General features: G+C 40.8%; 1 protein-coding gene across 12 annotated transcripts in view; it reads left to right on the forward strand.

Annotated features, from left to right (window-relative positions):
* The window catches only part of Ctnnd2 (catenin delta 2), an 849,641-nt gene that overhangs the window by 581,401 nt on the left and 242,959 nt on the right, over positions 1-25,281 (forward strand). For all 12 annotated transcript variants that reach the window (XM_078018082.1, XM_078018095.1, XM_078018091.1 and 9 more), the window contains one exon: positions 23,463-23,595. In XM_078018082.1, the coding sequence (XP_077874208.1) occupies positions 23,463-23,595 (133 nt within the window). The remainder of the gene's footprint in view (positions 1-23,462; positions 23,596-25,281) is intronic.

Consider the following 25,281-nt stretch of genomic DNA (forward strand, 5'->3'; position numbering starts at 1 on the left):
ATTTATTCTCTTTGTTTTACATTTCTTTTTGCCAAGGCAGCATAGGTATCTGAAAAGTTTCTTAAAAGTTTAATCAATACGCTTTTGATGAAAGTCCACAATTGTTCTTGCCTGGGAGATAGTGTAGCCAAATGATTGCACCCAGCCCAGCGCTTCTGCAGATTAGTACCAGGCTGGAATGCCAGAGCTCCCTGCCCTGTATGACCTTGCACAAGGTTTTTCCGTCTCAGGTTCCTCATCCACAAACAGTACCTCTCTCAATGGTTTCAGCTAGAGCAAACAAACTGGAGCCCACAAGCCAAATCGGGCAGCCTGCCTGCTTCTGTAAATGAAAGTTTATTGAAACATGTCATGCTCATTTGCATACATCGTGCTGTGCCTGCTTCTGTGCGTTAAGCAAGGTTAAGTAATTTTGACAGAGACCACGTGGATGGCAAAGCCTAGAGTATTTATTATCTGGCCCATAACTTATGTGTGTATAAATATACATAAAAATCTACATGTATGTATGAGGCTTCATATGTGCTTGTATGTATACATGTTGTATGTATGTAAGGTCTTTTTCATGAGTTTTGATACATTGCCAACACTTATATGTTAGCTTTTATAAATATTATTTCCCTCAAACTCAGTTTTGCTTCATTGTTCAAAAATCACTTGTGAAGAGGACATTAGCTGACATTAAGGACTCAATAAGTATGGCAATTAAAGTGTTTTCCTCTGAAAACATTTCAAAGTAAAGGCTTTGTCACTTAGGTAGTTATTAATTATAAGAAACACCTGCCATCACACCTTTGCAGTGTGTTCCAGCTGCTGAAAGAACGACTGTGAATGTGAGTGGCTGAAAACAGCAGAAGTTCCTCCTCTCACAGTTCTGAAGGATGAAATCAAGGAATCAGCAGGGCCATGCTGTCTCCCCAGTTCCTGCGCCTCCCAGCTCCTACCAGTTGCATTCCCTGGCTTAGAAATGTTTCACTCAAAGTCCTGTTTCTGTGGACACTTGGCATATACCTTGTGTCTGCTTCACATTGTCCTCCCTCTGTATCTCTGGGTCCAAAGTGCCCTATTGTTGTCTGGGTGCCCCAGTCATGGATTAGAGCCCACCCTAACACAGTATGACCTTATAAGTTGATTGTGTCTACAAAAGACCCTATTTCCAAATAAGCACACAATCACACATTCTGGTGGTTTGGCTTTCCACACGGCTTTTGGGAGATAGAATTCAACCTGTAATGTCAAGTAACTATCCTCCAGAAAACTGGAGATTCTCTTTGTATCTTAGACAACAGATTTACATTTTTTTAAAAAGATTAAAACAAGTATTTCAGTCCATTTGATAACAAAGACTGATTAAAATGCTGTTGGCTACACATTTTTTCAACGTTTATGCTAGCAACAGAGACCATCTATGTTTTGTTGCTCCTAAGTGAACAGGAGATTGCAGATGATGAGCACCAGAGGGGAAATACAAAGAGGGATTTTTAAAGTGACTTGGTGCCAATATTGGTCACACTATGCATGTCTCCATTTGTCCTCCCAGTCTTTTACAGCCTCTGTCTTAGTATTCTTTTCCGTTTTTTCTCTAACTGCCCCCACCAACACACACATTTATGTTTTCTCTATAGATTTGTATCTTGATTTTTTTTAATTGACAGTCATTTCTTGAACATTTTCAGAGTGATGAAACATGCTTTTTCACCTGGCATCCACAGATATTGACCATTGTTCTGCAGTCTGTGTTTTAAATTCGGGTAAAAGTTGTATCACTTGGGCATCAAGGTTTCTTTCACCTATGAAACGTTACACTTTGGGCAGATCCAGTGGAAACTCCTTCTAGAGCATGGCAAACCATATGTAAATAAAGTGATTTTCTGGCAGGAAAGTCATTTCTCAAGGCACAGTTTTTTTTGAAAAAAGAAAAAGCCTAGATTCTTGAAAGGAGCTGGAGAGAGCATGGAAATCAGGAGTCCAGCCCATCCATGACAGTAATTCAGGTGTCAACAAAAAAAATTCAACAAATTCCTTTCAAGGATCTAATTGGCTGCTAGTGTGGTTTCATGAACCAGGCAGCGTCCGTCCACTTGACAAACAGTAAGGAGCTCTGCTGGCAGGAGCTTTAGCAGGCTCCAGAGAAGCCTGGTGTAAAAGGTGGTTGCTTTCCTTGTGTGGTTTGAGCAGAGAGTTCTTTCACATCAGTCAATGGGCCCCTCTTCATGGGCTGCTGTAGGTCTCCTGTTTGAGGTGAGGGAGGGGTTGGGGTTTTTCTTTTTCTTTCTTTCTTTCTTTCTTTCTTTCTTCTTCTTCTTTTTTTTTTTTTTTTTTTTAGTTGTGGATGGACACAATACCTTTATCTTATTTATTTATATGTGGTGCTGAGGACTGAACTCGGTTCCCTACATGTGCCAGGTGACCGCTCCACTGCTGAGCCACAACTCCAGCCCCTGGATTCTATTTTTTCTAACTGGCCTGTTTGGGGCTGGCTCTCGTCTCTATTCTGATTTCTCAGGTCTGATCTTACTAACAACTTCAGTTTCAGCTGATGATCAACTTTCACCTGAGTGAAACTTTCACATGAGTGAAAGTTACCATTTTGTTAACGCATACCTGTGAAACTCCGGGTGTCTTTCCTACGTGAACTGTGAATCGAATAATGCATAGATACATCTTAATTTCTTAGACCTTTGATGTGAGATGTTAAGCTTTAAATAGTCAATCTAACACTGTTGGTCTGGGTCGTCAACGTGTTGATTTATGGTGTATTATCCTGTTACTTGAACTCCCACCTGACTTTCATGATGAGAAAGTGAGGAGTCCCTCCATTCACACAAAATATTTGTAGCTACAAAATCCGTCGCATCCCAAGCTTCCCCCTTCCTTCTCATTCACCCACACTAGTGGTAGGTGGGGAAGACCCTGGCGAGCCATGGCAGGAGGTGCCCTGGAAGTCTACCTCAGCCCCCGATTGGAAGGGGATCAGGGACACTTCACCCTCAGGGTGTCCCACCATCTAGAGTGGGAGAAACAAATGGCCTTTGCTTGGTTCTGTAGGATCCCGAGAGGTTGACTGCAGTCTAAGTCTGAGATGGAGACCCAGGGAAAACGTTAAGTGACTCTGTCCACTGCAGAGTTAACTGCACTTTCCGCTGGTGGGTTTTATAATGGGTTTTTTGTCAGTCTCACTTGCAAGCCACTGGGAGAACACTGGGTAGCTTGCCAGGTCCTGAGCAGAGTCAGCGGGCAACAAATAACAAATAAAGTATTCTGTCTGCAGGTTCTGGAGGAAGGAACTCTTGGAATATAAAGAGGCTCAAGTGTGTCCCTTGTCTAACTTTGGGGCAATACCAAGAGATGCAGCCTGGATCTCTGAGCAGCTGGGAGGGGTGGCAGCCGCATAGCACCATCTCGGGCACTCCTATGTCGTTTTGCTGCCGTATTTAAAGCCATACTTTTAATCATTCATTTTTATTGAAGAAGAAACCACCTTAAAATCCTTTCTGGTCCTAAGTGAAGAGAAGGCACACAGAGGTTTGTATATGACTGCAGCTACACATGTCAACACCCTGCCTGACATCAGCCTGCAGACTAGGGGCCAGAGCTCATGATAGTTAAAATCCCAAGTCCTGCTCTGGGCCCACTGTAATTAGGAATATGCCAGAGTTAATTTAATAACTTCTAAAAAAGTGGATTCATTCTTAACCAGTGACTTGTCTATTTCCAATAATACTCAATTTTATGTTACTGTCATAAGGATTGCTGATAAAATGATCATCTTTACCACCTTGACTTTTTCAGATTATCCTCTTTTAACATATTAGAATACATATTACATGAAATATTTAGATATTTTAATATTATAAAAATAATTTTATTGCTTTTTCATTGAGTTTTCATGTGGATTTTTTTTTAGAGAGAGAGAGAAAATTTTTTTAATATTTATTTTTTTAGTTTTTGGTGGACACAACATCTTTATTGTATTTTTATGTGGTTCTGAGGATCGAACTAAGAGCCCTACACGTGCCAGGCGAGCGCACTACCACTTGAGCCACATCCCCAGCCCATGTGGTTTTTTTTTTTTTTTAGTTGTAGACAGACACAATCAATATCTTTATTTTATTTATATATTTTTATGTGATACTGAGGATCGAATCTAGTGCCTCATACTTGCTAGGCAAGCTCTCTGCCACTGAGCCACAACTCCAGCCCCTCTCCCTATTTTATTTCCTCAGAGAGAGAGAGAGAGAGAAAGAGAGAGCGCATGAAGAAACAGGATTTATTAGAGTAACAGAAAGAAAACAGAGCTCTCAAGGGGAGAAACCCTAAGAGGGATGCTAACAAGACCTTGTATTTTTTAAGCTCATTTTTTAAGTATATAAATTAAATTCATGAGAAGTAACAAATTTAAAATGTTGCATTATGTTATACATTAAAGTGCAAATATATTACTTAATAGTTTCTTATGGATCAGGCCTTCCAAAGATGTCTAACCACAAGAAATATTGTTTTGAACTTTTCACCTCTCTGCATGAGCCTTTGTTTCTTTGGTTAAAATACATTTGCCAACTCTGTTTCTTTTCATTGTCATTGGCTGACCTTCTGCCCACTCCTCTCTCTATAACTTCAAAGCTATAAATGTTGGATATGAACACATTATTCAAAGAACGGCCATCACTCTGTAGTAAGGCAGCCTGATGTATTGTTTTGTTCATACCTGCAAAACTCCATGGGAAGATCATAGATGAAGCTGAAAACATGGTGTTTGCATTATCTCCATTTTAGAACAATTTTCCAAGTGCCTTAAAATGTGCTTGCCCCCTTTTAAGTATTAGTGAACAAGCGTAAGAGATGAAGACCTTCTTTGACCCATAGTCTTGATATGGGAGAGCTGGGCCCATTCAGTGCTGCCTTTGGAGGTCATTTGCAACATACCAAAGATAGGTCTTTTCAGACCAGGCATAGTGGCACATGCCTGTAAACCCAGTGACTCAAGAGGCTGAAGCAAAAGGATCGTAAGTTCAAGGCCAGCCTCAACATCTTACCAAGACCCTCTCTCAAGATTAAAAAGGACAGGAGGTGTAGCTCAGTGGGAAGACAAACCAGTTCAATCCCTACTATCAAAAAGCTCTTCTCAAACCTTTTACTCCTGTCTGATGGGGAAAAATTAACGAGATTAAGGAACAGTTCGAATAGTTTCAAGATGAATAGTATCCTTGGTTGCAGAAAATGTGAACATGGCTTAAGAACAATTTGGTCTGGGGTTGTGGCTCAGAGGTAGAGTGCTCACCTGTCATGCATGAGGCACTGGGTTCGATCCTCAGCACCACATAAAAATAAAGATTGTTATAACTAAAAATAAATATTAAAAAAAGAACAGCATAACCAGATCTATTCCTCCATATTTTTGCTATCTGTTACTGAATGACAGAACATCCCCCCAAAATTAATGGCTTAAAAGAGCTGTGGGTATTATGTCTCCTGATTCTCTGTGAAGACTGAGTTTAACTGGGAGTTCTCCCTTGGGTAGTATCATAGGTTGTAGCAAGATGTCCCTGGCAATGTTCATGTACTATCCCTACAAGATTGGACATCCAAGATGGCGTATTCTTATGCAGACAGTTGAAGTTATGAAATCCGGGTTCAGTTGGATTACCTGCCTAGTCACCTATGCCTTATGGCTTGATCTTCTCCAAAATGGGATCTAGGAGGGAGTATCCAAGAGACCCAGCTGGAAGCCATATGGCTTCTTATGACTTGATCACATACAGAGACGGATTTCAAGAAGTTGGCTCACTGAACTGTGGGGGTTGTCAATTCTGAAATCTACAAGGGATGTTGACAGACAGGAATCAGGTACAAGTTGATTTTACCATCTTGAGGCAGCGTTTTTTCCTCTACCAATCTATTTTTTCTCTTTCCATGACCTGAGGAAGCCAATGACATTATTGAGGATCATCTCCTTGACTTACAGTCAGCTGAGTATAAATGGTCCTCGCATCTCCACACGTCTTCAAGGAAACCCTTTCATTCAGGTCTGGGGAAATAGCTGGGTACTGTATTCCAGTCAAGTTGTCACATTAAAACACAGGCTTCTATGCAAAGGGATTTGCTGATCCATGAACTGAACAGAGATGAAGAGTGTAGAGAGACACAGAATTTCCTAATTAGCTGCTCTCTGGAAAGCGAGGGGGAAATCAAAAGAAGTTAAATGGAGACAAAAATATTATAGATTTTCTGTCTAAACACGCCTTGGGTAAGATTTTAAAATTGAACTATGGGAATGCTACTCAAGATGATGTAGAATTCTGGGGTTTTGTTATTTTTAAAATTCTCAATCTCAGATGCAACCATTTTCTTCCCTTCTAGAAGATAAGAAAAAAATGCTTCTTAGTGATATTCATAAACTATAAGTAAAACAAAAAAAATTCTAAAAATATCTTAGAAAAATTTTATGCGAATGTGAAAAGAGTAGAGAAAAGTGAAAAATGAGACATTCAAGCCTAATAAAGATGAAGTGATGAGCAGGTTCTCTCACCTTGGGAAAGGAATTGGAACCTGGAAGTCTTTTTCAGCTTTTGTAAGATTTTTCTGTGTCACCTTGAATAATGCACTGAGCCAGTTGTGCCTGAGCAAACCCTTGTGGAGAGTAATTGCAGCATTGGTACGTGAGTGTTTTAAAGGATTTGGGGTGACCAGATGGAAGCCACTTTGCTGCCAGGGAGAGTAAAGAAGGGAGGGAGGGGCTGAGCAGCCCCCCTCAGTGCTGCCAGCATGGCCTCCTTTCCAGCCCGGCTTTGGCCTCCAGTGTGTCCCCTTCCTGACCTGTGGACTTGCCGTCATGGCAACTCATGCCAGGTTCCCTAGCAGGAAGAGTTTTGTGCTTCTCTCCTGTCTGGGGTTTTTTTTAAGAGGAAATCCATCAAGCCTATGGTGCCAGTCTGACTTCCTGCGACACAGCGCAAGTGGATCTGCACCTAAAAGATCTAACTTTCGAGCAGCCTGAGTTTGATGGAGACCCCAGACCAGTTGAAGAGCACTATTCACCCAGGAATATAACCATTAAAAATGTGACACCAGCTTGGTTCCTTGATGGAAGAGAGGCCGATGGGGTAGTAAGAGACTGACAACGATGTTAAAATGCGTGAGAAGAGTCGTTTAGCACAGGGACTCTTGGGTACCTTTTCTTGCAAATATGTGAACCTACTGCAAAGCTCCCTGTAAGGAGGCAGCATAGGATCCTGATTCACTCATTCACCAAACAAGGGTTTTTTTGGCATTGAGAAGGCTGGTCAGCCTCAGTGCTACTGTTTGGTGGCTAATGACCTCTAATCAGCTCTTGTAATATTCCTGTTGCACCTGTAATGCCATCACAATTAGTTTTCTGTGCCCCAAGCGGGGCTGATAGCTAATCATTCACTTAGGTTCCGTGAACCCAAAGGTTGTCACTCACTCCCTCTCCCACTCTGTCCTTTGCACCATGATTCTAGACCCAAACTCACTGAAAGCTCAGTGTAAGAAAGCCTCTCCATTGTTTGGCTCTTTCATCAGAAAGAAGTAAGAGAACAGAGGCCTATCTGATATGATCAGAGGTGCTAGGTGTCCTGCACCTTGGTCTCTCTGCTTCAGAATTGTGACTTCACACCAGTGGTTCTCAAATAGGGATGAGTCCCCCACCCCAGGGGACATCGGGCAATAGCTGCAGGCATTTTTAGTTGGCATGATGTAAGCAGACAGGATGCTATTGGCACCTGATTGGTAGAGACCAGAGCTACTGTTAAACTTGTCCTAACACAGGGCAGCTCTTGTCTCCAACCAAGAATTACGTGACCCAAAATGTTTGTGGTGCTGAGTCTGAGAAACCCTGCCTCAACCTGAGGTTGCCCCTTCTAAACCCACCTCATCCTCTCATTCACTAGGTCCTGGAGCCAGTGACCTTGATGATTCACTCTGCTTCATTGTCAATCCTTTAGTGTTTGGTGAATAAATGAACAAATGGGGTCTGGGAGGTACAACCAGCAAGAGAACAAGCAGCACTGACTATATTACATGTATACTTTCTAGCATCATAGTTGTTTTTAGCTTTGAGATTTTTCCACCCTGGAATAGTTTTACTTGTTCTTCAAGTGCCTACTATGTGAAAGCCATGTGCTAGATGCTGAATACACAGTAATGAGTTAAAAATGACGTGATCCCTGCCTGCTGGACTTCACTGCCTGGTGAGGAAACCATCGTTGCCCGACTATACCGTAAGTGTGAAGTTTCGGTGTGAGAAGCTATGGAGGCTGCTTGCTTGCCACAGGAGAGGCCAGGGAAGGTCCTGTGTGGTCAGGAACCAGCCAGGGTTCTCTGCAGAACAGTCTGACCCACAAGTGATACTTTAAGTCTATGTTTGGATACTAATATTCCCTGGCAATAGTGTCAACTTCTGTGCCATCTGGAAAGGACTTTTTCAAGTGCCACTGGAGTGGGGTTGGGGCATGTTACAAAGGGACAAGTGAGAGAACATGGCTTGGCCTGGGTTGGGAGCTGTGTATAGTTGGGCGTGCACACAGGGCTTGCAAAGAAGGGCACACAGAGTGACAGTGCAATTGGAAAAGGAGGCAGAGGCCAGAATATGAGTCTGTGGTGGATCCGAGCTCTGTGAGTGACAGTGTGAGTGGGGTTGCTGGGAGGTCACCGAGATGCTGGGAATTGTCTGGAGAGGCCTAGCCCTGGCATGCTGTGCAGGACAGAGTGAAGCAGCACAGCCTGGAGTGAAGAGCCGTTAGAATAGTATCACAGTGTTCAGAGCATGAGAAACGAGACCCACAGCTCAGCCATGAGAATATTATGGATTACGGAAAGCGAGTTGACAGCCGTGTGCCTGGATGTTCGAAGGAACTTGTAAGTCATTCTTTTATTCCCAGTAACTTTCCCCCAGTAGATTAATGAGAAAACAGTCCCTTGTAAATGTTTGTCTTGTCCCAAGATAACCCCTCCCCTCACCAGCATCCTGCTAGACTGGGTAACCTTTAGGGTCATGGCAACTTTATGGGTTTTGCAAGTCAAAGAAATTTTAAAAATGAGGCAAGACTGAGGTTTGCCTTTATGTTACAATATTCTGATGATTTTAGTTCCAAGAAAGTATTTTTCACAAAAATATCTGAAACTTTCCGAGCTGCTCGATGAACAAGGGGAAATGCTCGGGTTCCAGTATGCTTCTGTGTCACACGTGGGCCTGTGTCAAGTCCTGGCTGGCTGCTGTGTCAAGCCAGCGAGTGCAAAGTCTGATCTCTGAGAATGATGTTTGGAGGTCGCTGGGGCCCAGCGATTGCAGATAGGAGCTGTAGGGACAAAGAAGGGACGATCCTTTCCTTGCTCAACATAAAGGGTCTTGGCTGCACTGGCTGACAAAAGAGGAGCATGGCACGTTTATTCGACCATAGTTTAAGGTGGTGTGGGAGCCTTCACGTTAAACACCCAAAGCCCCAGGTGAACTTTCTGCTTTTATGCTTGGGTTGGATAAAGCAGAGACAGCCGTGGTGACATATGACGGCACCAAGTGGCCACGCTAATGGAACAGGCAGAGTGGGAACCCAGCCAGGCCTGTGGGCTCAGTTCTTCTTGGCCTCTCTGTGTAGCTTCCCGTCCTGTAGGGCAGGAGGCAGGACCCCTACAGAAATGGGCTCCTCTGACCTACTCTCAAAGTAGACCAGAGGGTTTCTTTATGACCAGCTCTTAGGCAGAAAAGTGAAAGAAAGCTCTAGTAATATCTTTTGGTTATATGGCTGGCTTTAGGGTCAACGGGGTCTGGTTTCTATGACATGCCTTGGAAAAGGGAAAATCTAATTTCTCCATTTGTCTTAGGGGGATATGAGGGGGTGAAAAGAGTGTAAGAGAAAGTCAAAGAGAAAGCCTGCTTCCGAGGCTGCCTCTGAGGTTTTCATTTTGGGGGTTCCGTTGGCTGAGCCCCAGTACAGCTGAGGCCTGAGGAGCCCTTTCTGTAGCTGAAATGTGCTGACACCCTTTGGGAAGTAAGATTTAGTTTGGGTTTTTTTCCCCTTGTGTTTTTAATGCAAATCTTCCTTTCCCTTCTTCTATTTCACTACAAAGGAAGTATTAACTCACACAATAGGCAGAAAACTTAAAATCCCAGCTACTCTAAAGATTTAAAACATAAATAGGTCAAGGGATATTTAGAAAAAAACTCGCAGATGACACATGTCATAAGAGATGAAGGGAAAGTGTTCAACCCTGTACTCCTGAACTTAAAGCTCTGACATCCCTTAGAATCAGATTTTTAAAATAGTAACAACAACCCAGATCACTTGGTACTCAGAGAAATAAAGATGTGGGATTGAATTGGTAGTCCACGTGACCTAACACAATGCCACTCACATATTGTTCTGGGTTACAAAATGTGCAGAATATTCTAATCAATCCCAAGTATTTGCCAATATGAGTCATAATTGCTCTCTCAACTCAGTGAAATATTTTATAGATTTCACACTTCTCCTTGTTAAAAAAGTAAGTCTAGGCTGAGTTTTCTGCTTTGTAACTTTGACATCCACTGACATAGGACAAATCCGAATGTTCTTCTAGGAAACATGAATTTCCTCTGACCAAGTAGAAGAAGAACGTTCTCTGAGCCCTTGCCTCTGAGCGTATGCACCCCTCATATTTACTCAAATGGAGTCAAAACATTGCCTGAAGTGTTCTGAAAAGGTTGAGTTTGCTCGATGTCTTGTGGAAGCCAGGAACAGTGTTCAATGCACTCCCTCTTGTCCAACCACTACATTGTATCTGGACAGAGGTAGAAGTAATCATAGAACCAAACTCACAGAGCTGTTGTCCAGATAGTGAATTGACAACCGACATTTATTGTGCAAATACTAAGGTCAAGTACATTAACACTGGGATGATTTGTGTAAATTTTTAAAACCCAGATAGCTTGCTAGATTTGATGATCAGACAGCTGTTGTTTTCAGAGTATCTACTCGATGTCACCACAGTGGATTTTAATAGAAAATACTACATAATTTCAAGGCAATGTAATATATTATACCAGGGAAATAAATAGAAATAAATGTATATATTGGGAGTACAGGAAAATAAATGTTTTATATATAAAGAGAACACTTGTTTTAAGTTCATTCTGCAGAATTTGTTTGGCCTTTCAAGTCCCTTTTGGAAGACTTTAAAACAGGAGAACACTAAGATTATTAGAAGAAAATAAATTAGGAAAAGTTATTGTATCTGGAAGACTTTATTCTTTGCATCAACAAATAAAAACTCTTTATTGAAATAGGTAGCTAAGGTATATTTTGTTTGTATATCATAGTTATTAATTGAATGGTAGGTGAACTACAAAAACCAGAGAATTATAGATCAAAATTTGGAAGAAATTTCAAGAAATGGGCTGTGGGTAAAGCCAAGCACAATTTAGAGACTGGATCATGAAGGACAAGAAAAGGATAATATCTGAGGAATTGGTTGAGGGCATGGATATTTCTCCAAGTGGGACCTTTTATTCTCTCTTCCATTACCTGATTCTGGACCCCATAATTCTTAGAGGCAATTACCTAAAATTATAAGCATGTCTATTATATTAGAGGGTTTTTTTGCAATTAGTGGTTTATAAAAGTCAACAATATACAACGTTGTTGTGTGAGTTACTGATTTTTTAGAAATCACACAACTCTTGATTTAAAAAGAGAAAACAATTACATTTGAAAGATATGGAGTAGACATGGTGTTAGTCATGAATCAGATGAGTTTTACCTTATCCTCATGAAATTTCTGAGAGGTCCACATTTGTTCTTCTCCCAAACCTGTAATAGCTTTCAAAACTAATAACAACCATGGTGTGATGAGACAGTGAGCTCCTGACTATGAGTGGGGACTCTGAAGTGTCTGTCTGCATATTAATTCTGCCTCCAACACTTTTTTATTTATGGACCTTAGGGAAAGTGCTGATAGACTCTGTGCTACAGCAGCTACATCTGTAAAATGGGCATATTAACACTCTACCTCAATAGGAGTGGTGATCAGAAATGGGTAAGGCACAGAGGCAGTTCCTAGGAACAAAGGATGTGCTCAATAAGAACAAGGTCTTCACTATGTCGACTTACTTCTGCATGAAAGGAAGTTATGTCAGTGCTTTTTGTAAAGTAGTAGTATGCACCTCAGATAATCACTCTGATAAATGAAATCTCTAATTGTCTCTAGAGGTAGAGAGGAAGTATTGCATTCTTCCAACTTTGGATCATTCCAGCCAGCACAGTCACGTCTACAAAAAACTGCTTGTTACATTCATCCAAGAGCAGAGTTTCCCATCACTATATTCATTTGCTTTCTCTGGCTCTTAGTCCCTCATGTGATTCTCTCTTCTGCAGTTTAAACCTTACATAGCAGCCCAAGAAAGGCTGGGGAGAAAGGGCAAGAAATGGGTGGTAAGGAAGATCCCTTAAGGTCAAATGCAATGGTGAAGACATCAACAGCAATTTCATACAGTGAGGAGCATGCTGAATATATAAAATAGGTGTTTTCAGTGATAGCATGGCTCTAAAGTGGTACTTTTCGTCATGTTTCATGATCCCATTGTACTATGCCCTTGCCCAGGTAAAATAGAAAAGGAGGGCGAAAGTGACTTTAAATGTGGATATTTTCCCTAAATTACTTTGTATTTTTATATTGTAAATATAAAATATTTAACAATAAATACATTGCTAGTATTTAGTTCTTTCATAGTCACAGAATGATACATTTTGAAACACCTACAAAAGAAAACTGTTAGAGTGATACTTTATTTCCCCAAATGACAGATGTTTAGGTTCATCTGATTTACTGAGTTGCTTAATTGAAATCCTGAATTTCAACTACCCAACAAACTTCGATTCATGTCTGAACCATCTGCCCTTCCACCAATATCTGATCATTATGCTGCAGTTTCCCATTCAGGTTCAAGTCACAGCTACTGTTAAAAACATTCGCTCACTGCTGTTTCCCAGTTACACACCAAGGACCCCTGGCCACACAGCAAACTCAGAGGAGCTCCCAGGGAGACTTTAAATTTTAGAGGGAAATAGAACAAAGTCTGCTGGACACCAACTGAAGCATGAGTTTAAGTTCAGCTTCAAAATCCTGTTGTCCAACATTCCCCCTGATGACTTTATAAGTCTGCAGACCTGGATTTTCAGAGGTTTCTGTGATTAAAAGTAAAACATGTCAATAAAGGAGACAAAATGAAGATGGCATTTTCTGAATCCGGTGTTTGAGAAGTTGCCTGGTGCCCCAAAACACAAATGGTCAGGGCATAGATAATTCTAAAGTCATTGGATCTAATCACTTAGTGAATGGGACTGTCAGTTATTTCTTTTGTTCCAGGGACACTGTGAAACATTTATAGCAAAGGGCCCTGTGAACCAACACAGTTTGAGAACTTTTTGAACTCTATAAAGTTAAGTATTGAGAATTATTCAGTTACTTCTTACTAAAGGAAAAAGGAAATAAAAAGAAAAGAAAAGAAAGAAAGAAAATTTTGTTTAAAAACATATATTTGTATAATAATTAAATATTGAATTATCATTCTTAAAGATCCAAATTCTGGGGTTTTTTTCCTAGTGGCTTTGGTTTGCTACCATGTAGACAGAATTTAAAACAGTGTATTTCTTGTGTATTGAAAAAATGCTTTAATGAAGAAACTACCTTTTTTTCTTTTTTGTGGAGATAGCGATTGAACCCAAGTCCTTACACATGTGAGCTACAGCTCCATCACAGAAACTATCATTCATAATTAGTGAAAAGGTAATAGAAATAATGTATCTTTGGTTATTTGCATAAGTAAACTTCTATTTATCTACCATTGGCTCTTGTTCCTATAGTCAAACCTCTTCCATTTGCCTTGTCTACCCCCCTGCCCATTTCAAATTATAGAGGTTTGTGGCAACAATAGGAGAAAATGTTTTTAAATTCATTGAAAACTTTTTTTAGTTAATTTTCAAATAAGTCATGACCATTTACTGTGAGTTAGCCACACACAATGTAATAAAAGCCTCATCTAAAACTTTATCAACAGGTCCAAGTTAAAGGTAATTGGATATCATCATCTTGAAATGAATTTTTTATTATTATTGTTATTATTATTATTATTACATTTTACAAAGAAGCTGGCCAATGTATTCAGCTGCCCAGCTATAGAATCATCTAGGATGAGTGTATACAGTTGGCCTTTTGACACCCCTTTGATCCATGGTCTGCAGGGACTGCTAATGAGTATCCATTGTTGGTTGTTTTATTCAAACTGAAGAGTGAAAACAATGTCCGTATTTTACATTTGGAAAAATCCAGACAGTAAGATGGAAATAAGTTAATAGTTTTATATCAAATGTACTGTGAAATAAGGTAAAAGAAACACCCATGGAATTCCCTTGTACTTCATGCTAATAATGAGAAGTAAACGTGAATAGCTATTCAGACATTGTACTTGTTTTTCTTTTTTCTTATATTGAGAGTACTGATGAGCTGAACATGTTAGTGCATACTTGTAATCTCAGCGACTCGAGAGGATGCAGCAGGAGGATTGCAAGTTTGAGGCCAGCCTCAGCAACTTAGTGGGACCCTGTCTCAAAAGGAAAAATACGCCAGGCGTGATGGCACATGCCTGTAATCCCAGTGGCTGGGGAGCCCGAGGCAGGAGGATTCTAAGTTCAAAGCCAGATTCAGCAAAAGCAAGGTGCTAAGCAGCTCAGTGAGACCCTGTCTCTATGTAAAATATAAAATAGGGCTGGGGATGTGGCTCAGTGATAAAGCGCCCCTGTGTTCAATCCCCAGTGCCCAGTGCCAAAAAGAATATATATATGAGAAAGAATTTCCATCTTCCTTAGGATTCCTTTAAGAGCAACATGGAGTAGTGCACTTAGAGGGCTGCTTTCGCCTTATGATTGACAGGGGCACTAGTTACTATAGGCCTAATTGTGGAATTGTGGTGTCTTATTTTTCCTCTTATTTTAGCAACTAAACACAACCACTACTCAATAAGCTTCCCTCCCATTCCTAATGGATCCCTGGTTAGAACCACGTGATCCATGAGGTCATTCTTCAGGTGATTCACTGAGTGTCAGACTTGCTCTCTGGGAGATTTCAGGCTGTAAGGACACAGAGTTAGAGCATGTGAGCTCTTGGCGACAAATCAACTGGTTCAATTCCTTTTCTTCTTCCTGTTTAACTTGTAGTTTTGTTAAAAAGATTTAGAACACGATTTTTGCCCTAGAATGACCCTTCTGCAGAAGCAGTAAGCCTTAGAATGGGAAGTTTCTCTTCAGCATTTTCCTTTCCCTTCCAATGTGCCCCTGATGGCTTCACAGGGTGGCCTCACACCCAGGTGTGAGTCGGGAAGAGCAAGGCCTGGCAGCCCACCCGGCAGGCATCTGTCAGACCCGGGCTCCCTCCTGTTGAACCTGAGCACTTCACCTCTCATGAACCACAGGCAAGGTCCTGCATCCATGATGGAACCTAACAAAGTCTCCACTCTCCATAAGCATCTTTGAATATAGACAAAACAATGTCATCCACACCACAAAAAAATGACCACACAACTCCCAAGCCTGGCCAGCATGACTGCCGTTTCTCTGTCCACCACGGGTTGAGCAGGGCTCTGTTCTTCCCTCCTCCTAGAAACATAAGATTTTTGAAGATACTTAGTCATAGACTTTCCCCCACATCCTGGTAACCTATGCTGAACACAGCCCTTCACGCCTGAATCTGCCCGAGATCACTTAATTTAAGCCAAATCCTATTCTTGATTCCCTGGCATTGACATGGCTAGAAACTTGCTTTTGAAGTTTACTCTTTCCAAATACCACCCTATTACCTATGTAAAATATATGTGTATGTGCATTGTACAATTTTGTGTATGTATGCATGCACACAGATTTGTAAATATATACACATATATAGATGCAAGCACATCATATACATACGTGTGCGCGTTAGCACACAGATACACATATATATGTATATATATACACATGTACTCATAAGCACACAGATACATATGCATATCCAAATATGCATAAAAAATGTTAGAAGTGACCTGGGCCTTTGTTACTTTTTCTCAAATTCTTAATCTAACCTGGAGGTATAATCCTGATCTTCTCCTGATATCGACAGACTAAAAGCTGTAGATCAAACATCCTTAGACCCTGTCCTTCTAACCTTAATGTCCTGAGTATCAAATTCTTTCCTTCCAGTTCCCACTCTGGGTCCACACATCTAGGTGCTTTTCTAAGAAACAATATGGGCTATTAATTTTAAAATAGGTACATAGTTATAGAATATAAGCATTTTCCATAAAGTCATTATGTTTTACAAGGTAAATTTTATGGGTACTAATTTGCAATCTTTTCCCTTGGGCTATTGCCACCAAAAAGAACCTGTTCAATCAGAGCAACTCCATTCTTATGTACATGTATTATTAATTTTTCCTTGTGTACCATATTTTTCTTGAAACATCTAGTAGCCTTAATGAATAAATAAATAGTACTTTAAAGTTAATTGACACTACATAGGTGTTATGATATAACTGATAATATCCTTTGTCCTAATCATCTTTTAAAATATTTATGTCTTCAATAGAAGCAGCAATTCATTGATGTTTAAATTACATGTAATTTCAAATGCTAACTAATATCATAACTTTTGGCTAATCATGGTACATTATTTTTCCTCTTCAACTTCTTCTAGATTGAATCCAGAGAAGAAGCCCATTGCTTGGCAGAGACTATTTCCAGACACTTAGTACCCACAATAGTTCAAAGGAACCAATTTTGTCATCATTTTACTGTTTGTCTCTCTCCACTTCAGCAGCCAGTAGAAAACTTGCTGGTTCAAATCATTCCTCCTTATTCTGAAATAAAAGGTCCTAGTCTCCAAAAGGTGGCCTAGCCTGCCCCACCTGCCCCACTGGTCCAAGCTGCGTCTGAGATGAGTGACAGAAGACACCCTTATGTGTGGGGAGGAAGGAGGGTTCTCAGTGGGTCTCCAAGAGCCCCCTTTTCTCATCCTTCACACGCACCCATCCAAACCCTGATGGCTCACCCTGCAAATTGTACCCAAACTCTTTGCTTCCCAGGACACTCTGTTCTCTTTGATTGTCCTGGTCTCCAGGCTGTTTTTCCCGTCACATTAAGTGAGTTTCCTGTGGCAGCCATAACCTTGTAACAGCTGAACACCTTCAAGTAACAGAAATCTGCTTCTGAGGGCTTGATAATCAGAAACCTGAAATCACAATGTTGGAGAGTTGGTTCCTTCTGGAGGCTTGAGAGAGGCTCCATCCAAGCCTCCTCCTAGATTCTTGTGTTGCCAGGTAGCCTTAGTGTTTCTTGGCTTGCCGTTGCCTGTCCCCAGTCTCCACCTCCATCTGTATACCACCTTCTTCCCTCTCTTCCTATTTGTCTTTTACAAAAAGACACTCTTTTTGTACCTAGGACCATTTCAATCCTGTGTAGTCTTGTCTCAATCTTTAGTTATGTCTGCAAATCTACTTCCAAATACAATAGGATTCTAAGGGGGACATTATTCACCCTGCTCTTCACTTAGTACGACCTGAGAAGTAATCTGTTTTTCTCTTTTAACAATTAATTACCAATTCCCATCTGAAAGTAAGTTCTCCAAAGGTGGGAACATTTGCTCTGTTCAATGCTGTGTCCTGGTGGGAAGGCACAGTGGCTGCCCCATAAACACTGGCAGGTGGAGTGGGCGGACTGTGGCTGGATCCTTGGGCACAGCAGGCAGGGGTGGTAGGAACATGGCAAGAAGTAGAGGCTCCTGGGCCCTATGGGAGCCAGATGCAGATCATGGATGTTACATTTTCAAATACATAGATTTATAGACAGTGGCCAGGAAGTCAGAGTAAATCAACAGAACAGAATGCCTGGTAAACAGATGTCACACGAGAGACTCTCAGACCTGGAATTGAGGAGGAGGCCAAGAAGCTAGGTCTTGGCAGTGGGTGGTCTTCTGCATTAGTTTCCTGCAGCTGCTTTTACAAGCTAACACAAAATTACTGGGTTAAAACAACACACTTTTACTCCTGCTAATTCTGTGCATCAGAAGTCTGAACTCGGGTACTCTGTGCCACACAAGGTGACTGTCACTAGTGCCCTGCTGCCTGCAGAGCTTCCAGAGGGAGGTCCATCCCCTTTCCTCCTTCAGCTTCCAGACTACTGCCTTCCTGGCTCCTACTCCTTCCTCTATCTGCAGAGACAGCAGCCTCCCCTCTCACTTCCCTGTTTCACTGCCTCCACCCGTGTCCAGTTTGAAGGATGCTTGTGATGGCATGTAGGGCCCATTGGATGATCCAGGATGATCTCCCATCTCAGGACCCTTCATGTGGTCACATCTGCCAGACAAGACAACACTCACAATACCAGGGATTAGGACATGGGTCATGTGGGGTGATTGTCCAGCCTCCCACATATTCTGACCAGAGACCAAACATAGGGCAGGTGCAGAGCATCCTGGATCTCTCCCTCCTGACTTTCCAGTGGGATTCTGTCCTTTCACTGAGCCAAAAGTACTAGTTCCTTTTCTTCTCTGTTAATTTCTCTCCTACTGGCAGGTGACTTGAAGGTGCCTCATGAGCCGGGCACATGTCCATGGAGCACAGTGGCAGCTCCATCATGAGGTTGGCCCCATAAGGCTTGGTGGAATGAATAATGCTTATGATGCGGTTCAGGGAATTCCATCTAACTCAACAGGGAAAGCCTGAAGAAAGCCCTTTCTGTCTAAAAGCCATATAACAATTGAACTCACTTTCTAGATAGTCCTAATTCTGGTGCTACTGTTTATATAAAAGCAAAGACTTGGGCTGGGGATGTGGCTCAAGCGGTAACGTGCTCACCTGGCATGCGTGGGGTGCTGGGTTCGATCCTCAGCACCACATAAAATAAAATAAAGATGTTGTCTCCACTGAAAACTAAAAAATAAATATTAAAAAAATTCTCCCTCCCCTCCCCCTCTCTCTCTTAAAAAAAAAAGCAAATACTTTTAAAAAATGTGATTAACTTTATCCTATATGTTTTGTATTATAAACTATCCAGGAATGAGGGTTGAGACATTAGTGCTTTCATGTGTGTATCATTGGATAAGTTCTTTTGGGTTGATGTATCTTCTTTTTATTATTTTAAAAATCCTTTTATATATATATATATATATATATATATATGTATGTATGTATCTAGCACCCTTCAGCCCTTCCAACTTAATCAACAAGCAGCATAAAAAACAAAGCAGCCTATCTTCATAGCTCTAGATTTGAATGTCAAAGTCAGTACGGTCTTTAAAACTTCAAAAAAGTTCAAAAGTTCATGAATGATTAAGATTTCCACACTTTTATAAAACTTCCATACAGTCAGGCTCCCAGTGGGAGTTATTCAGGTTGCATTCAAAGTGAGCAGTGTCCCCTCTGACATGAAGCTATGTCGAAAACCAAAGTTTGAATTTGTGAGGACCCTGGGTGTCTCTACACTCTTTTCCTTGGGGAAACTTAATCAAATGTTATGACAGTCCTCCAACTCTTTGGTTTCAGTCCCAGTCTAACTTTGTAAAGAACTTCAAACTGTTTGCTATTTAGCTCTGTGCTAAGCGTTGTGATTTTAACAGCTCAGACAGTCCATATATGAGTGAGGGTTTAGTCACAATATTGTTGGTCTATGTGACAAGTTTTAATGAAGAAAAGGTTACATTTGCATATTCTCCGGTTCCATTAACATTCTGAAGTGAAGCCCAGTAACAAATGAGTGTCGAGTTCAGCTTCTTAGAAAATTATAGATGCTTCTTGCTTCTTATTCTCCTTTTCTTTGTCTGGTTATATGTAACACCTGTCATTTCTAGAGAGCCTACACTGTGTGCCTTCTGTGCCTGTTATTGCTGATCTCCCACCATATACCAGAGCAGGAATTACGATTTCAGGGAGGCAGATGGACTCCAAGTGCACCTATGTGGCAAGTACTCCCCACCGCATTCTGACCAGTGGAGGCTCAGGGGCAAGCTGGACAGACTTGAGCCCATGGCTGCAGAGAAAGTTGATGGGTCAGCAGGGTTCTAACCAGGTCTGGCTCCATCCAGAAAACCTTTCCCATTAACCCACCCTGCCTCTGAGGGAATAGCAAGAAAGAAAATAGTTTCAAAATGGCAAATGTTGCTACAAGCAAAAGCAATCTTTCTCTTTTCACTTCTGTTTCTTCACATAAGCATAATGTCCAAAGGGATACATGCCAATAAAAAGGGAGGTTCTTAGAAAATTAGATGGTATTACATAAATTACAAAAGAAAAATATATCCCTGTAGCAATCTTAGCGTTACAATTACTAGAATATATCTAGCTCTGAATAGTTTACTAAGCACTTACCAATTGATGGTGTCTTCCGTGAGAACAGTGCTATTATTCTCTGTGATATTACTCTGTTATTAGATTATGCTGTTACTCTCTATTTCATCTATGGAAGCCAAAGTCAACAAAGACTAGGGGACTGTCCCATATTTACAAGATATAAGAGTTAAAGACAGATGTTCAAGTTCTGAACTCTTTTCCAGTTTTTCTGATGCCAAATCCTGAGATCATCCTCCTACAGGATCCAAGGAACTGAGGCAGGAGAGAGTGATGCCCACCTGTCTCCAGGGTAACCAGCACAGAGAGCTGGGATGCAATGTAGAAGGCCAAGGGGACCTCCTGTCCCTTTACCAGGAATGCTGGGAGCCACCTAGGGTATGAAGCAGGAAATGGAGATAGCCAAGTTCATTTGTGTATGGTTAGATGACAGTGGGAAGGGCAGTGAGGTGGGAGGTGACTGACAGTTAGAACTAGGTCTGTGGAGGTAGAAACAGGGATGGGTGGGTGCTTGGGATTCCAGAGGTTTGTGGCTAGAAGAGGGGTTAAGCTGGTGCCAAGTTCCTTCTGACCTATCAGTAGGGAGCTTGGATCTCTTCTGGATTCATGATTCTTAGGAATGTTCATCAGTCCCATATGAATTTTGGGGAGTGATGTGTGGATACACATGTTTACATTGTATGCATGTGTTTAAAAAGTCTCTAAGTCTTCTCCCCTGAAGCTCTTGTTCAAAAGGTAGGTTCCATGAGCCTTTGTCTAATAGAGCAATCAATTACCACCTGGTTAATAAAATAGACTGAAATAAGTTCTTCACTAATCACTTCCCAATAGCCTAAACTTACTGAATTCATCTTGGCCACCCATTGTCTTAAGTTTGTAGCTGCCCTGCAGATTTTGATGTGATTTGCAAGGCATAGAATTCTAGAGGGCTACTTTCAGGAGAAGGACCATGCTATCTCCATATTGCAGAGGTGGTTTGGGATCGTGCAACAAAAGGAAATTTAATTTGAAAGAAGAGCCAGCTTCATATATTTAGTCTATAATGGTTTTCTACTGTGATCAAATATAAAGAAGGATTCAGCATCAGCAGTCACTTATATGTGTTTCCCAGCAAATGTAGTATTGTGCTATGTGTCTTGTTGAGAATGCGCATGTATCTGCCTCCGATGGTATGTAGATTTATTGAATAGTCAGTGCACATGAAATCAAATGCTTTGTCTTTCCAATAAAAGCAAAGCCACTTCAAAAGCCTTCCCATTTCATAGTGTCTTCAGTAAAGCAAGCACCAACACGTTTCAGGGTTTTCTTGACAGCTCTACCAGTTGTGATAAAGGAAAGATAAAGAGAACAGGTTAGAACCTATGAGGAAACTTTTAACCTTTGTCTGTTCCTTTCCATCCTATTTTTCATGACTTCTCCGTGCAGATGACAGCGCTGACCTGGCATCAGTAGGACGCATGCTTTTGAGTTCTTTCACGAGGAGTAGGAGTAGATGCTGCACAGCCATCTCATTCCTCCTGCAGCCCATCTTTCAGATAAATAGCACCCTTCTGTGCCTTGTGGGGTCAAGTTTTTATCTGTGGTCTCAGAGGTTGCTTTTTTATTTCTCAGTTAAAAATTGATTTTCTGCTTCAAGAATAGAATCCATAGAGTTGGTCCTGTCAGCATTGTGATCTAACTGGTTGAGCTGAGAGATTTCAAAAAAAGAATATTCATTTGGACAATGGTACAATATCCCTTCTGATTTAGGATATTAAAGCATATTCTTTAAGTTTAAATTAAAAAATACATTTTTGGAGTAGGTCAGATGTAAGAAGGAGGACTCAGGAAAAGAATATTTAGTACATAAAAGTATTAACATTTTGTGAATACATCAATGTATTTAAATAGATAATTTCCTCTTAAAATGTCATTTTGGTTTTTGTACTTTTGTCCCCAAAAAAGCATTAAGGGAATATGTCTATGTTTTATCTTTTTTTTAAAAAAAATTTTTGTCTACTTTTTTCAGGACTAAAGCTCTTCTATTTTTTTAATTGGTTGTTCAAAACATTACATAGCTCTTGACATATCATATTTCATACTTTATATTCAAGTGGGTTATGAACTCCCATTTTTACCCCAAATGCAGATTGCAGAATCACATCGGTTACACATCCACATTTTTACATAATGCCATATTAGTAACTGTTGTATTCTGCTACCTTTCCTATCCTCTACTATCCTCCCTCCCCTCCCATCTTCTCTCTCTACCCCATCTACTGTAATTTAATTCTCTCCCTTGTTTTTTTTCTTCTATTCTTTTAAAGTAAGTTTATAAAAACAACAACCACGAAAGTGAAAATAATGATGATATCAGCATCACCTACTATCATGAATTATATTTTCTCATATCTGAAAATTTAGATAAATGCCATGCCTCAGGTTTTTTTTTAAATAATATACTAGGAAAAAGTGATCTCTACAAAGTATCCACTTAAGCCAATTTTAAAAAGTGTCTATATTAATATGATCATGGGTCATCTTGTAATTTTTCATAATCATAATCTTTATAAATGTGGAACTTGAGTTGATACATTTAACTTCATATATATATGTGTGTGTGTGTGTGTGTGTGTATATATATATACACACACATAGGTATGTATGTACATGTAATCTTTTTTTTCCTTTTAAGTTCTAGGGATTGAACCCAGGGGCACTTGACCACTAAGCCACATCCCCAGCCCTTTTTGTTTTCAATTTTGAGACAGGGTCATGCTAAGTCACTAAGAACCTCACTAAATTGTTGAGGCCAGCTTTGAACTTGTGATCCTCCTACTTTAGCCTGCCAAGTTGCTGGGATTACAGTCGTGCACCACCATACCCAGCTCTATGTGTCTAGAATCTTATATAATCAATGTGTATGGATGCACTTAAAAACTATTTACATGAGTTGATCTTTTCAGGATACTCTCTTAGATGTGTCTATGTGTAAGGAAACCAGAACAACAATTGCGAAGTATTTCTGTGTAAACTAGTATGTACAATTCATCAGTGTGCTAACCAGATGCCACAGTCTAGAGGGCTCATCCTCATGTTCTCCTGCCTTCCTTTTGTTCAGAGAATTTGGATGGAGAGACCCAGAACTGCCCGAAGTGATCCAGATGTTGCAACATCAGTTTCCTTCAGTCCAGTCTAATGCTGCAGCCTATTTACAACACCTCTGTTTTGGAGACAATAAAATTAAAGCTGAGGTAAGCACTACTTGGATTCTCAAATGAAAGGTGTCAGATGAGTAAGTATTCAGAATCTTTTAGAGAAATGTCAATGGGAAAAGACGTCAGTTAAACTAAAGTTGTGTTCTCAGGTTTAGATCTCTCTTTAAGACAGAATCATCATTCCTTTCTTCCAGCATTAGAATACTGAGGTATAGAAGACCAAGGATGCATGCCAGGAGTAGCAGAGGCTAGGTTACCAATGGCACATGTGGGTGTGATGTGCCTTCCTCTTCTGAATTCCATCTCTGGAGTCATCTCTGCCTCTAAGCCCTAAAAAAATGACAAAGCATCAATTGCTATCTCCTCAAATTGCAATCAATATGAGGAGCTATGGCCTATCCTTCTTGGAGAACTCATTGAAAGAACGAGGATGTTAGGCAATAAAATGGCTTTGTCTTATAAACAAGCATTTTGAAGCCATTTACAAAGGTAACAGCAGATATAATATGGATATATGTGATGCATTAAAGAGACTATTGTCTGTGTCCATCACATAAATGATTGTTAACATGCCCTGTTCTTTGGGAACACTCTATAGTGCATAGCACACTGCAGTGTGTGATTATTTCTGGAAAATCACTGTGGTCACTGCAACTCTGATTTTTTTCAGATAAGGGAAAAGAATTTGCATACAAGCAGCTGAGTAATCAATTTTTTATAAAAAGATTTTATAAGCCATAATGAGTCATCTCCATAGCATGTAAGCAATTTTGAGGATGAGTCTAAATTAGTTTAAGAGGGGAAAGAAGAGATTTGAAGATATAATTGCAATTTATCATAGATTTTGCTTGCTCGCATTGGGATATATATAGCCCAGCAGCTTTTCATCTTTTTTCCCTGTCTTCCTCTGGGACTACAGAGGACTTGGTTCATGCCCATTCTTATCAGAAAAGTCATATTTCTTTTTTGAATGAATGTGGAGCAGTGGTGTTCAACCAGGTGTGATTTTTCTCCCCAGTTTCATTTGCTGTCTGGGGACAATTTTGGTTGTCACAACTGGAGGAAGGTGTGGTGATGCCACTGGTCTCTACTGGGTAGAAGTCAGGGATGCTGCAAAATGTCCTATAATTCACAGGGAAGAACCCAGAACTACCCAGCCCTAAGTGTGAATTCTGCCAAATTTAGATTCAGAGAAAATATTGCCCACCTAAGGCAAATTTAAAATGTGAAAAAATACCTACTGTTAAAATGACCTTAAAAAGTCATCAAAGTCATGTGACTCCCATCCCCAGTGGAACTCATCTTAGTCATTTGAATAGAAAACCAAGGAGCCACACAAACTGAAGGACAGACTTCTGATGAGGGCATCATACACCAGCGTGTAAGGTTCTGAAGAATGCAACCTGGACAGTGTCTCAGAGCCCAGAAAAGCGTTCCGTCCACTGTTGGCCTGAGGTTGACTCAGGAGTGTGGTGGTGTCCACCTGCAAGTGAGCTGGATCCCACTCAAATTGTGGTTCCAGCGTTGAGACTGCCAAGATCACTCTCACACCAAGAAGGTGGGCTACCCACATGGTGAGGCTTTCCAGAATCGCTGCCAATCACTCCAAAAAATGGCTTGAGAGAGTTCTGGAGAGGGTCTGGCTTGAGATCCTGGGGTGGTAGGCAATGGATTCTCTCTTGTGGACGGGGCCTTGTGTGGAGGGCGATTCTTCCTATCAGC

Source organism: Ictidomys tridecemlineatus, chromosome 1 (genome assembly GCF_052094955.1).
Source record: "Ictidomys tridecemlineatus isolate mIctTri1 chromosome 1, mIctTri1.hap1, whole genome shotgun sequence".
NCBI classification, from domain to species: Eukaryota; Metazoa; Chordata; class Mammalia; order Rodentia; family Sciuridae; genus Ictidomys; species Ictidomys tridecemlineatus.